The sequence below is a fragment of the Thalassophryne amazonica genome, chromosome 17 (genome assembly GCF_902500255.1).
Source record: "Thalassophryne amazonica chromosome 17, fThaAma1.1, whole genome shotgun sequence".
Lineage (NCBI taxonomy): Eukaryota > Metazoa > Chordata > Actinopteri > Batrachoidiformes > Batrachoididae > Thalassophryne > Thalassophryne amazonica.
The window spans coordinates 40,247,508-40,261,255 of record NC_047119.1 but is presented as its reverse complement, the minus strand read 5'-3'; the positions used below and the strand labels follow the sequence as shown (position 1 = coordinate 40,261,255).

At 43.9% G+C, this 13,748-nt stretch overlaps 1 protein-coding gene across 1 annotated transcript in view; it reads right to left on the bottom strand.

The window, feature by feature from the left end:
• dcc (DCC netrin 1 receptor) overlaps positions 1-13,748 on the bottom strand; it is a 217,789-nt gene that overhangs the window by 192,031 nt on the left and 12,010 nt on the right. The window contains exon 2 of the mRNA XM_034191788.1: positions 8,344-8,631. Within this exon, the coding sequence (XP_034047679.1) occupies positions 8,344-8,631 (288 nt within the window). The remainder of the gene's footprint in view (positions 1-8,343; positions 8,632-13,748) is intronic.

Here is a 13,748-nt window from a genome sequence, read left to right as displayed (position 1 = left end):
GTCAGGCAGCACAGTGGCTTAGTGGTTAGCAAATCAAATCAAACCAATTTTATTTATATAGCACCAAATCACAACAAACAGCTGCCCCAAGGCGCTTTATATTGTAAGGCAAAAGCCATACAATAATTACAGAAAAACCCCAACGGTCAAAACGACCCCCTGTGAGCAAGCACTTGGCGACAGTGGGAAGGAAAAACTCCCTTTTAATAGGAAGAAACCTCCAGCAGAACCAGGCTCAGGAACTAGCACTGTTGCCTCACAGCAAGAAGGTCATGGGTTTGATTCCCACCTGTGAGCTTTCTGTGTGGAGTTTGCAAGTTCTCCCCGTTTGTTTGGGTTTCCTCTGGGTGCTCCGGTTTCCTCCCACATCCAAAGACAAATCAAAAGTTAAGGTTAGGTGAATTGAAAACTTTATAATTGTCCAGGTCTCCCTTGCAAAAGAAATGTAGATCTCAGTGGGACTAACCTGCTTAATAAAATTCTAATCCAATTACATTTTTTTCGCAAATCTGATTGGTTTATCGTGTAAGATTTCAGACCATATAATATCGGGGTAACAGTGGCAAAATATTCAACCGTTTCACATTTCACATGAATGTATTACTCTGTGCCCTGACCAGTGTTCTGATGAGATGTCATTCCTGTTGACAGGACACCCCTCCACGCAACTGACTATTGTCAGGACGCAGAAATGTTGATTTATGCAACGAGACACACAATTCGACAGAACACCAGCTGCGTGCGTGCTGCTATGCAGATGTCATAATGGCGCTGTTAGCTTAGAGTGAGAGAAAGTTGCGTACGGACGACGACGCCAAATGGGTGAATTCAAGCTACCACACGAAAGTATTGATGTGGATTCTGACACAGAATTACCATTATAACAAACAAATTTTTACAAATTGTAACAAATTTACAAATTTATTTACAAATATTTCAAAGAAAGACATTTCATTTACATTTCAGAAAGTATGCATTTGAGAAAGCTTTCTTGAAATTTGTAAAAAGGATCTCCCAAGAAGCTACCTTAGCTTATAAAAGGAGTCCTAAGCACAAGATATATTACAATACAACAGTAAAAAAAAAAACAAAACACCCACCACCCCAACCCCTATGGATGCATCAAGCACTCCCACACACACATTCATACAGTCCCACATTATCTGGAAATGATATTGCACTTATCCCATCAACTAATCTCATACTGATTTTTGCAGTCATATTCACAAAGGTACATCATCAAACACATTCAATTATTTGCGGCAGCAATTTTTCTTACATTTACAGTCGTGACAGAGGCATTAAAAAAAACAAGGTACAAAGACATTTAATTATAATGCATTTGAATTTCATTGTTGTGTACATTATATACACATTGTTTTGTATTATTTACTATTAGGGTCTAGCCTGAGTATAATGCAGCAACGAGTCATTTTTGAAAAGTTTCTTAAATATATTTAACGATACTGAGTTTTGTATTGTATCGTCAATTGCATTCCAGAACTGTGGACCTTTGCATGTAATGCTAAAATTAGTACATTTCAGTTTACGCTTTTTGCCCTTCACCTGATTTTTTTTCTTCTTGTGTTATATTCATGAGTTGGATAAGTAACTGGGATTAGTTGGCAAAGTCTTTCATTTCGCTTATATACGACATTATACATCATGCATGCGTTCTGAAATATGTTGCTCTCAGTTAGCTTCAGAAGCTTAAGCCTACAAAAGAGAGGATCAGAAGAAGCATTATATTCGGACCAGGTTATAACACGGATCACTTTCTTTTGCAAAGCAATCAATTTATTGAGATAACTAGGATACGTGTTATACCATATAATATTGCAGTAATTCAAATGTGGTTCAAATAAAGTTTGATAAAGTGTTATAAGAGCTTTGAGAGGGAGATAATGTCGAATTTTATAGAATAATCCAACATATTTCGATAACATACTTGTCAATTCATCAATTTGTTTTTTAAAATATAAAAATTCATCAATATATATACCTAAAAATTTTATGTACTGTGCTCTTTCAATGCCAATTCCATTAATCTCTATCTGTACATTTTCAATATTTATCCGAGATCTGTTAGAACGGAACATAATGTAGTGAGTTTTATTAATGTTTAAAGATAGTTTATTGCATTTGAGCCAAATATCCACTTTCGTTAATTCTTCATTAACTGTGTTTTGGAGAAACTGAAGATTTTTATGTGATAAAAAAGATTTGTGTCATCTGCAAAAATAATTTTGTGTAATATATCTGATGAATTTATAAAGTCGTTTATGTAAATAATAAAAAGAAGAGGACCTAATATGGATCCCTGTGGAACACCACATTTTGTTGTTTTGTATTGCGATTTACTGCTATATATGTTATGTGTCGGACGCAGCTCGGAGAACCGACCAGCGTTTGAAGGACCCAGTATGAAATAAGCAGAGCACGGTTCAAAGGCTAACTGAATTTAATACATAACAGTGATAATATAATAACAAAAGGTGCGGCCTGGCGTGGTGCGCTCCCAGCAGCGCTAACGGTCCGGAGCCAGAAGCTGTTTCGGACCCAAGGACCCCGCCGACACCCCCCAGGTGGCCGCAACAACCGAGTCTGTGAAAGAAGGAACCATTATGTGAGTCCACACTCTACACACAGAACACTTAAAGGTGTACAAACAGCAAACACTTCCTGCCTTGATTACTGATCAGCTTCCAAACCTGCAGGCATGGAACATCCAGTTCACAAAACTCCACCGCAGTGGAAGCTGATACATGACTAACAAACAGCTCAATACAATAAGGTGTGAGGGACACCACATTTACTGACTGTATAACTGTTAGTCACAAAATCTAACGTACCTCAGGAAGTGTGCTGACGAGCGTGAGACCTCACCCCCTCCTCTTTCACAGACTGTGCATCAAACCTGGACGTTCTCAGCATCCGCTGTTGATGAGATGGCTCCCAAGACGACGATCTCACCCGTCTGGTCACAAGGTCGAGTCTCTGGCAAATACACACTGTGCACTCCAGTCTTAAATGCCAACATGTTCCAATCCATCCAGATGCACCACAGCTGTGAGTCCTGACGAATCGCAGGTGATCAGGGTGAGGTCCTGACAGCCTCAGCAACACAGCCACTCAGTCCCAAACGCAAGCCACCTGGGAGGAAAACCAAAAAACAGAAACAAACCGGCAGCCAGGCCCCCCCAGCCATATAACAGTACCCCACCCTCACGGGAAGCCTCCCGGCGACCACACACACCTGGCCCAGGAGAAACACCCCCCTCCAGGGACCATGGCTGGAAACCGCGTCTGCGTTCATCCTCCAACAGACTGGTTGAACTGGCTGCATCTTTGCCCTTGTTTCTGACAGTCTCTTAGCACAGGTGTGGCCAGGAGTTCTTACACCTGTGCGGTCAGCCTTTATCCAAACATGTGTGATTAGTCATAAAACAAAACAACCAAAACACCCCCCCCCCTCCCCAGGGGACCGTCCCATCAAACCCCAGGGAAGGGGAGAAAGGAAAAACAACCCAAACCCAAGCCTACAAACAAAAATACTAAAACACCCACCCCCCCCCCCCCCCCCCCCCAGAGGACCGTTCCATCAAACCCTAGGGAAGGGGAGAAAAGAAAAACAACCCAAACTTGAGCTCACAAACAAAAATGCCAAAATACCCCCCCTCCCCCCCCCCCCCCAGAGGACCGTTCCATCAAACCCCAGGGAAGGGGAGAAAAGAAAAACCCAAACTTGAGCTCACAAACAAAAATGCCAAAATACCCCCCCTCCTCCCCCCAAACGACACGTAGGGACCAACACCCCCCAGAGGGCCACCCGCCAGCTCCAGGAGTAATAACCACGGCCGAGGTCCCTCTGGGATCCAACGTCACCCACGGGGACTACCAGCGCCTCCCAGAGGACCACTCGTCAACCCCAGGAGACGCCTCCCCTCACGACCAATGGATCCAGCCCCGGCCGTCCACGGCTAGATGGACCCAACGCCCTTTCCCCCCCAGAGGACACCACAGTCAAACCCTGAGGGCGGAAACTGGGGGGGGGGAAACAAAAAAACACCCCAAACCCCCCCCCCTCCCCTCCCGGGTGCAGAGGCTACCTGGGAGACGCCCAGCACAACCTAACTGCACCCCTCCAGCAATGCCGACACTACGGCACACCCGGCTGGAGTCAGAGAAGAAGAGAGGGCATAACAAAAAAAGAGAAAAAACAACCCAAGTACCACCCCATCACCCCCCAGGGGACCGTTCCATCTAACCCTGGGGATGTGAAACAAAAAGAAATAAAAGAAAAAACAAACAGACCAACACACCGTTGTTTGGGTCCTTTTTTTTGTTTTTTTTTGTTTTTTTGTTCTTTGTCAGACAGGCTGCAGGGTCACAACCCCAGACAAATAGTGGACAACAAAAAAATAAAATCCCACACAAAAACCAACTCAAAAAACACCCACACAAAATGAACTAACACAAAACAAATCAGTGAGTTATACCGTCAAGCTCAACCAAATGGAACACACCTGTTCCTACTCAAGAGCTTGACGGTAACGTGATTCAGTCACCACAAGGGGGAACCAGAGTGCTAAAAATGAAAAAACCCCTTTGGCGACAGAAAAAACAAACGAGCTGCTTTTATGTGCGCAGCTGAGTGCAACACACAACCAAAATGTGCTCAACTAAATAACGCCGGAGCTGATACAACAGACGCAGTAGTTACCTTTGTCCGGGGAAACGGGGCTACGACTGTAACACAGGAAGCCCAGCGACCCGTGCTAACAGAGCTCCGCCGTGCGCGTGAACCCATTACAAACGCACTCTTGCAGCTCCCGTTTACACCTCTTATCCGGTCGGAGCGTGACGCGAAGCCGTCGCCAGTCACACTCCACCACGACCCACGGATAAGGCACAACACAGGAACACGGCTGCAAGAGAGCACAAATCAGTATCCAGTAATGGGTTCTCAAACACGCACCTTCCGGGCGGAGAGCCCCGCAACTGATCCGGATAACCACTGAACGTCTGCTGCCGCCTTCCCGGCGCGTTACCGTCTCTGCTACCGCTGGGTCCGTGATGTTTGGCCAGAGACTACTGTTATGTGTCGGACGCAGCTCGGAGAACCGACCAGCGTTTGAAGGACCCAGTATGAAATAAGCAGAGCACGGTTCAAAGGCTAACTGAATTTAATACATAACAGTGATAATATAATAACAAAAGGTGCGGCCTGGCGTGGTGCGCTCCCAGCAGCGCTAACGGTCTGGAGCCAGAAGCTGTTTCGGACCCAAGGACCCCGCCGACACCCCCCAGGTGGCCGCAACAACCGAGTCTGTGAAAGAAGGAACCATTATGTGAGTCCACACTCTACACACAGAACACTTAAAGGTGTACAAACAGCAAACACTTCCTGGCTTGATTACTGATCAGCTTCCAAACCTGCAGGCATGGAACATCCAGTTCACAAAACTCCACCGCAGTGGAAGCTGATACATGACTAACAAACAGCTCAATACAATAAGGTGTGAGGGACACCACATTTACTGACTGTATAACTGTTAGTCACAAAATCTAACGTACCTCAGGAAGTGTGCTGACGAGCGTGAGACCTCACCCCCTCCTCTTTCACAGACTGTGCATCAAACCTGGACGTTCTCAGCATCCGCTGTTGATGAGATGGCTCCCAAGACGACGATCTCACCCGTCTGGTCACAAGGTCGAGTCTCTGGCAAATACACACTGTGCACTCCAGTCTTAAATGCCAACATGTTCCAATCCATCCAGATGCACCACAGCTGTGATCAGGGTGAGGTCCTGACAGCCTCAGCAACACAGCCACTCAGTCCCAAACGCAAGCCACCTGGGAGGAAAACCAAAAAACAGAAACAAACCGGCAGCCAGGCCCCCCCAGCCATATAACAATATATCTGTACATAATGCTCCCTTTCATTTCACATCCATTTCATATTTCATTTCACAGTAATCCATTTCACATTTGATGGATTACTCCGCACCCTGACCGCTGTTGGAGCGATGCTGCCTCACGGTAAGCCTCGCTGACCGAATTACCTACAGAAAAATAAACCGTGCAGACGATGGAATTAGAATGGGAATAAGCCCCTTGTGTCTGATGATTTGTGGACGTTCATGTTGTTATACGGTCGTAAATATCCGTTTTACCGGCTCCGCCAACGTGTCGCCGGTAAAGCTCAATTTGCGACCGTATAACCAGCATGAACACCCGCAAATCATCAGACACAACAGGGTTATTCCCTAATTAAATACACCAAAATAAAAATTAAATTAAAAAGAGCTGATGACAGCTGCTTGTTCCGGCCACAGGGCGGGTTTAGCTCAAATATTATAATTAGTCTGTAAATAACAACTAAAGCTTCCGTCAAGAGGTGAGTGTGCTGTTAGCTAGGCCTCATTTGATCTGTAATTGGCTTGTTCTCTTGTCACTTCTGACATCCATGTTTTGGTCTGATGACATCATAAAGCCTTCTACAGCTGATTGGCTGCACAGACTATCTCAGTATGGCCTTTCTAGAGAGGTCAGACTGTGTTTGCCTCAGGTCACCAAATAAGTGCAATCAAAAGTTAAGTTTTTCATCTCTAAATTAATAAAGAAAATTAAATTTTATAACTAATTTAGACCCCAAATCAGAAAAGGTTGTGACAGTATGGAAAATGCAAATAAAAGTCCCCAAAGAGATTCTTACATTTACTTTGACTTTTATTTCATTGCAGACCGTATGAACCAAAATATTTCAGGCTTTTTCTGGTGAACTTCATTTAATTTGTTAATATATGCCCATTCCTGTGTATCAGGCCTGAGGCACATCCCCCAAAAAGTTAGGGCAAAGGCAATTTAGGTGAACAGGTGATTGCAATCCTGATTTAGTCTTTGCAAAATCTAAATCAGAAATCTGGAGGAATTTCAGTGAGTAAAGAGCGCAAGCCCAAGCTGAACACCCATGATCTCCGGCCCCTCAGACGGCACTGTATCAAGAACCGTCATTCATCAGTAACTGATATAATCACATGGGCAAGGGATTGCTTTGGGAAACCTTTATCAAACACTATAATACAGAGTGAAATTCACAAGTGGCACTTTACTGTGGAAGAAGTAAGACTTATGTTAATCTTGTTAAGAAAGGGCATGAACTTCTCTGGGCTTGAAAGCATCTGGGTTGGTCTGTCACACAGTGTAAACCTTTACTGTGGTCAGATGAATCAGTAATCCAGATCTTTTTTTGGAAAAAATGGACACAGTGTGCTCTGGATCAGAGACAAAAAGAACTATCCAGACTGTTATCAGCAACAAGACCAAAATCCAGGGTCTGTCATGGTCTAGGGTTGTGGCAGTGCCCTTGTCAAAGGTCATTTACAATTCTGTGATGGCAGCATTAATGCAGAAAAAGTACACTGAGATCAATATACGCTGCCTTCAAGATGACATCTTTTCCAGAAACGTCCATGCATTTTTCAACAAGACAAAACCACATTCTGCACACATTACAAAGGCATGGCTGCAGAAGGACAGGGTACGGATACTGGACTGGACTTTTGGACACCTTAAGATGTGTTTGCAGAAAGAATGTGACAAAATAGTACCTGAAACATTTTATCGCTTGGTGTCCTCGACACCAAAGCATCTTAAGTGTTGTGAGAAGGAATGGCAACATTACAAAGTGGGAAATGTTTTTGTGTCCCAACTTTTTTGGGATTGTGTTGCAGGCCAGAAATACAGGAATGGATGCATATAAATGAATGAAATGAAGCTGACCTGAAAAAAAAACACAAAATACCGTTGGTATATTCTATCTGCAATGAAAAAAAAAGTCAAAGAAAATGTAACAAGCACTGGCGCTCCCCCTCTCCCTCCCTCCATTTCATTTTCCATACCATCCCAATCTTTTCTAACGTGGGGTTGTATTGTGAAACATTTCATATGTATGAATTTGAATCTATGGGATAATTTATGTCTTGAAGGGACAAGGCACATTTTAGAGCAACACATTTTTATGATAGGCATGAATTACATCAGGTAAAAGTCAGAATGGATGGTCATGTGAAGCAGGAGGTAGGGGTGGCCAAGGAACCAAACCATCTTATAGTCCCCAAATGAATCCATCAAACAAAACATATATTTTTTATTTGGTGGATTCCTTTGGTGATTCACAGTTGTCCTGCATATATGGTGTTAAATTGAGGCCAACTATGAGGTTTAAGGGGTAATAATAAATAAATGAAAACACTCACAAGGGTTAGAAGAGGGAAATTAATCAATCAATCAATCAATCAGTTTATCAAAGTAATCAGTTGCGTGTTTTCAGTAATCACCTGGTAGCACGTGGAGCTCAGCATCTGTCCCTGTCCTGGTGCTACTGGGGTTATCAGCCAGGCAGCGGTACATGGCCGAGTCTGGCGGCTGGACACGGCTGACCTGCAATGAGCCGGACGGTAGCACTACCACCCGTGAGTTATGGTCAAAGGTCAGGATCAGGTCCTCATGGTTCTTCTGCCAGCGTATGACAGGGGCGGGGTCACCGGAAACCTCACAGTGGAGCAAGGCGGTGTCACCAAGGTACGAAGAGACAGACTCTGTTGGGACAATGACCTTTAGAGGACCTGTAGAAAAAGGCACATTGATATGCAAATCAGGACGGTCTGGTGCCAGAATGTTTTGCGAGTTTCCCCGAGTTCCCCACCCAGTCATTCCCCGCAGGATAACAGTGCCGCAAAATGTAATTCTAATCCAATTACATTTGTTCTGCAAATCTGATTGGTTAATTGTGTGAGATTTCAGACCAAAAAATATGGCGTTACGGTGGCAAAATATTCGACCGTTTCACATTTGATGTATTACTCTGTACCCTGACTGTGCGCGTTGCTATGCAGATGTCAATAATGGCGCTGTCAGCTGAGAGCGAGAGAAACTGGCGGAGCGAAGACGATGCCGAAATGGGTGAATTTAAGATACCATACGAAATTATTGACGTGGATTCTAACACAGAATTATTCAATGCAGTTGACGAGATGGAGAAATCTGTGGGTCTGCTCACAGAATTTTCAGTTTGGCATGAAGATGCTGTTGCTATGGTAAGCTTTGCCGAAAATCCAGGTGAAATTACTTACAGAAAAATAAACCATGCAAGCAATGGAATTGGATTAGAAAGGGAATAACCCCCTTGTGGCTGATGATTTGTGGATGTTAATGCTGCATTATGGTCGCAAATATCCGTTTTACTCAAAAAACCTTCAATCTGTGACCGTAAAATCCAGCATTAACGTCCGAAAATCATTAGACACAACAGGGTTATTCCCTAAATATACATTAAGCACTTTTTCCACAGAGAACGCCATCTGGTGATGTGGTTGTTGACACACAAACTCTAAGAAAAAAAAAATGCAGTGCTATGCTGTGATGGTACATAGTTGGTGTACAGTAGAGGTACCATACAAAATCTAAAATAAAATTTGTTGGAGAACTAATCTTGGTTGTTGAAAAAAAAAACAGAAATACAACCTTAAATGATGCTTTAACACATAAAAAAGTAAATCACTTTGTCAGGGAAAATAAGCATGGCCTACTGAGGTGACGACGGCACCCTCGGTGAACCGTTACCATCGTTCTCATCACAGCAGACATGTGAAGGTGGTGCAGGGATTTGGGGACATTCCGGCTCTGACACTTCTCTTTGGGAACGATCACCATCTGTGTCTCTGAGCCTTCTTGATCACGTTAATTAGCATCCAAATCCCCAGAGAACCTGCAGCTAATTAGGGAAGTTCTGAGGGATAGACTTCTGGGAGCTGGGTAAGGTTAGGAAGACAGGGAAATGCTGGTCCTGAATTTTAGCTTCTTCATGAATGTGTCTGACAGGATGTTAATGTCAGTCTGGAGGATGATATCACTGAGAAAAGGTCTGACTAGCATTTGTGGTCCCCAGCAGATGAATGCTGATCCAAGTGTTCTTCAACAGCACCATGTGGTGTTTGTCCATTTTTGTCCCACAACACCCACTAGCAGCAGCTCACAGGGTTTTTGTTTCTTGTGCAACAGTCTGCCAAAGGGTCCTTCAACTCTGGACAGAAAATGCTTCTGTTCTTCTTAAAATAGGGATCAGCTCGTATCTCCTTGACTCGTGACACTGTAACATCCACATTGAAGGATTCCTCATCAGCAAACTCCTATTTTGGCCTGTTAGCTAAGAACAGGATGTTATGTAAATGTCTACCGTCCTCCTCAAACCGATCAGCAAGTGGATTTAATTTCAAGTGAAGAATTCAGAAAAAGGTCAGAAATAAATGCAAATAGGGAGGGTTTAAAACCTCCACGATAGATGCTGTCCAGGATCAGGGTTGGAGACACCTGCAAGTCAAAACATTTCTTCAAGAACCTTCTTGCGGCCATCTGCAGCTCATTTTTCATTTAGTGACATCAGATTTAGGCTCTCTGCAAAGGTCTTCAGAGGGATTTAGGTCTGGACTGGTCAGCTTAAAAAGTTCATCTGACTTGTCCTGTCAGGACATATTTGGGTCGTTGTCCTACTCAAAGATCTTCAAGCATCCCTGAACATCCCTCACCTTCAGCTGTTTCTCAGCCTTTGTAGCCTCACCAGTGTTTGGTGGCTTGCAGCTAATTAGAAGATCACACACCAGAACTCTGGAATCAGAGATCTCCAACATCCTGGCAGGACAATCATCCTCAGAGAATCCAAAGTCCCTGCAGGACAATCATCCTCAGAGAATCCAACATTCCAGTAGGTGGATCAGCCTGAGAGAATCCAGCATCCCAGTAGGAAAATCGTCCTCAGAGAGCCTAACATCCCGGAAAGACAATGTCTCAGCAGGATGATCAGCTTCAGAGAATCCAATCTCCAGGATGATCAGCCTCAGAGAATCCAACATCCCATCATGACGAGCAGCTTCAGAAAATCCAATGTCCCAGGAAAAGGATCAGCCTCAGAGAATACAATGTCCCAGCAGGAGGATCAGGTTCAGAGAATCCATCCTCCCAGCAGGATGATAAGCCCCAGAGAATCTATCGTTCCAGCAGGAGGATCAGTTTCAGGGAATCCAGCGTCCCAGCAGAAGGATCAGCTTCAAGGAACTCTAAAAGTAGAAGATCCATCTGTCAGGGCAGAACCGCCACCCATCATGACTAGGTTTCGAAGAACTTCTCTCTGTAAGTCGGTAGAAAGTCAGGAGGTCACAGACTGTGGATTACCCGCTTACAGATTGATCCTTGTCCACCCTTCAGATTCATCACAGTCCATTGTCTCGGTTTCCTATGTTTTCTGGAATTCCGACCAAAGCATGCATGATGTCTACTCTGGATGATATTCTGAGAAGACACAGTGCATCCTGTGGACGTTGGTGAACCCCCATATTCCACGATTCCACTCTTTGATGAGTCAGTCGATATACCATCTAGAGTTCAAGTGTTACGTATCTCTTGTAGCTCAGTGAAAGCAGTCTTGTGAAACCTTTGATAAATCTAGATACATGTGTCTGTCCTGAAATACAGACTGAAGAAGACAAGTGAGGGAAGCCACCAAGACTCCCGTGACAACTCCGAATGAGTTCTATGCTTCGGAGAAGCTTCTATAAAGCCTTCAGGCAAACTCAGAGTCTGCTGATTAGTGAAACCTTATTATGTTACTGCACAGCTTCTGTTTAACTCTTCACAGCTGCAGCAATCAGGTCAATCATCAGTTCAATCAATTCCTCTTTTACATGGTCATCGCGGGTTTGATTCATTTTTACTGTCAGCAAATGAAACGATTTCTTTGCATGTGCCTGAACGTCTGAGGCAATTAAGTAAGAAATGTGCAACAAAACAGAGGACATGAAGAAGAGGACAGAAAGCATCTCAGAGTCACTAGGCTAATTAATTCTCTGTTTAGCTCTGCTAATTGAATTTTTAATCCTCCACAGCTCGTTTGCATTTTGATTTGTAATGTGTTGTGTGCCGCCTTTGTGTGTGTGTGTGTGTGTGTATGTAGCACAAAATAAGCTGCGTCAGCACAACCACCTCGCACTTCCTACTGATGTGGTAGAATGCTGGCCTCTGATTGGTCGACATGTCTGATCCTCACTAACGCCTCACACCATCTACAAGGATTTAATTACTCATCCAGCAGACTAATTATGCGTTCATTTCTCTCTTGATTACCCACGTGTGGGTGTGAAGACGAGCATCACACCAATAACGTACGTGTCAGCAGGAAGAGTCCAGGAGTGTTTCCTGGATGATGGCATCCTGAAGAAACACCTTTTATCTTCTATTTCTGATTGGATCCTGTTTTGCCTCGCTGTGAGGTCGTCCACAAACACAATCTCTCTTCCACACCAGGAACTGCACAGCATCACTTCCCAACAGATGAAGCGTGGTGTTGTTCAGAGGGTGTTTGGCTGGTTGAACTTTGGCGTGGTGTGGTTCTGAATGCTCTAACATCACTGTCGACTCCATCGGTCAGAAAGTTTGGCTTTTCTTTCCTGGTTGTTTGGTCCGACACCAACAGCAGGGTCTGGATTTGAAACAGTCCATCTACGGTCTGTGAGTTCAGGTCTGATAAATGGATTCATTTAGATGAATTCTGGCTTGATCGTAATTTAAAAAAAATTAACAGAGTGACATGAGTGAAGCCACCAAGACAGCCAGGCCATGCTGAAGGAGTTACAGGCTTCTGTTGCTGTAATTGGGGAAACTGTGCATAGTGCGTATTTTGTCTGCTGCATCACCAGTTATACAGCATCTTGTTGGAACAGAGAAGTAAGTAAGTCTCTTCGGCTGCTTCCTTGTTTGCACTTGGGGTCGCTACCGCAGATCTGCATGTTGATTTGGCACAAGTTTTATGCTGGATGGCCTTCCTGATGCAACTCCACATTACATGGAGAAATGTGGCAGGGGTGGGGTTTGAAGTGGGAACCTTCCACACTGAAACCAAGCACACTAATCACTTGGCCACCATCCCTGTTTGTTGAAACAGAGAAGAATTTTCATAAAAGTAAGTCCCTTCGGCTGCTCCCTTGTTTGCACTTGGGGTCGCCACAGCAAATCGAAGGTGGATCTGCATGTTGAATTGGCACAAGTTTTACGCCGGATGCCCTTCCTGATGCAACTCCACATTACATGGAAAAATGTGGCAAGGGTGGGATTTGAACCCGAAACCTTCTGAACTGAAACCAAGCGCATTAAACACTTGGCCACCACCCCTGCAAAAATGAAACATAAAATTTCAGCAACAATTTGGGAACATGGGAGACTTAAGCCTTGATTTGATGTTTTCTTGCATTTAAGGCCCAATCGCAATACTCTTTTGTACTCCTTCCCCTTCCCCTTGGCCCTACCCCTACCCCTATGCCTACCCCTTTAAAACAAGAGGTAAGGTGAAGGGGTATGCCTCTAGCCCTATGAATTGAGACCCCCTTCCACCTTACGAGAAAAAACTGCCCGTCTCAAACTGCCGTCTTCACTGTTTGTTAACATGGCGACCGAAGCACAACTTGTTGCAGTAGCCTGTTTGCTCTTTTTATTTTCTCGTCTTTCTGCGTAAATGCAAAGAAATAGAAGAAGTTGCAGATTTCTTCGATGCATCGCAATGGTGTCGGAGAATTTTGTGGTATTAATAATTAATCTAATTCATTAGTAATTTATAATAATAATAATTAATAGTAGTCATAATTAATAAATTCATGTTAATAATACTAATAATAATTCACCATTAATAATAGCAATA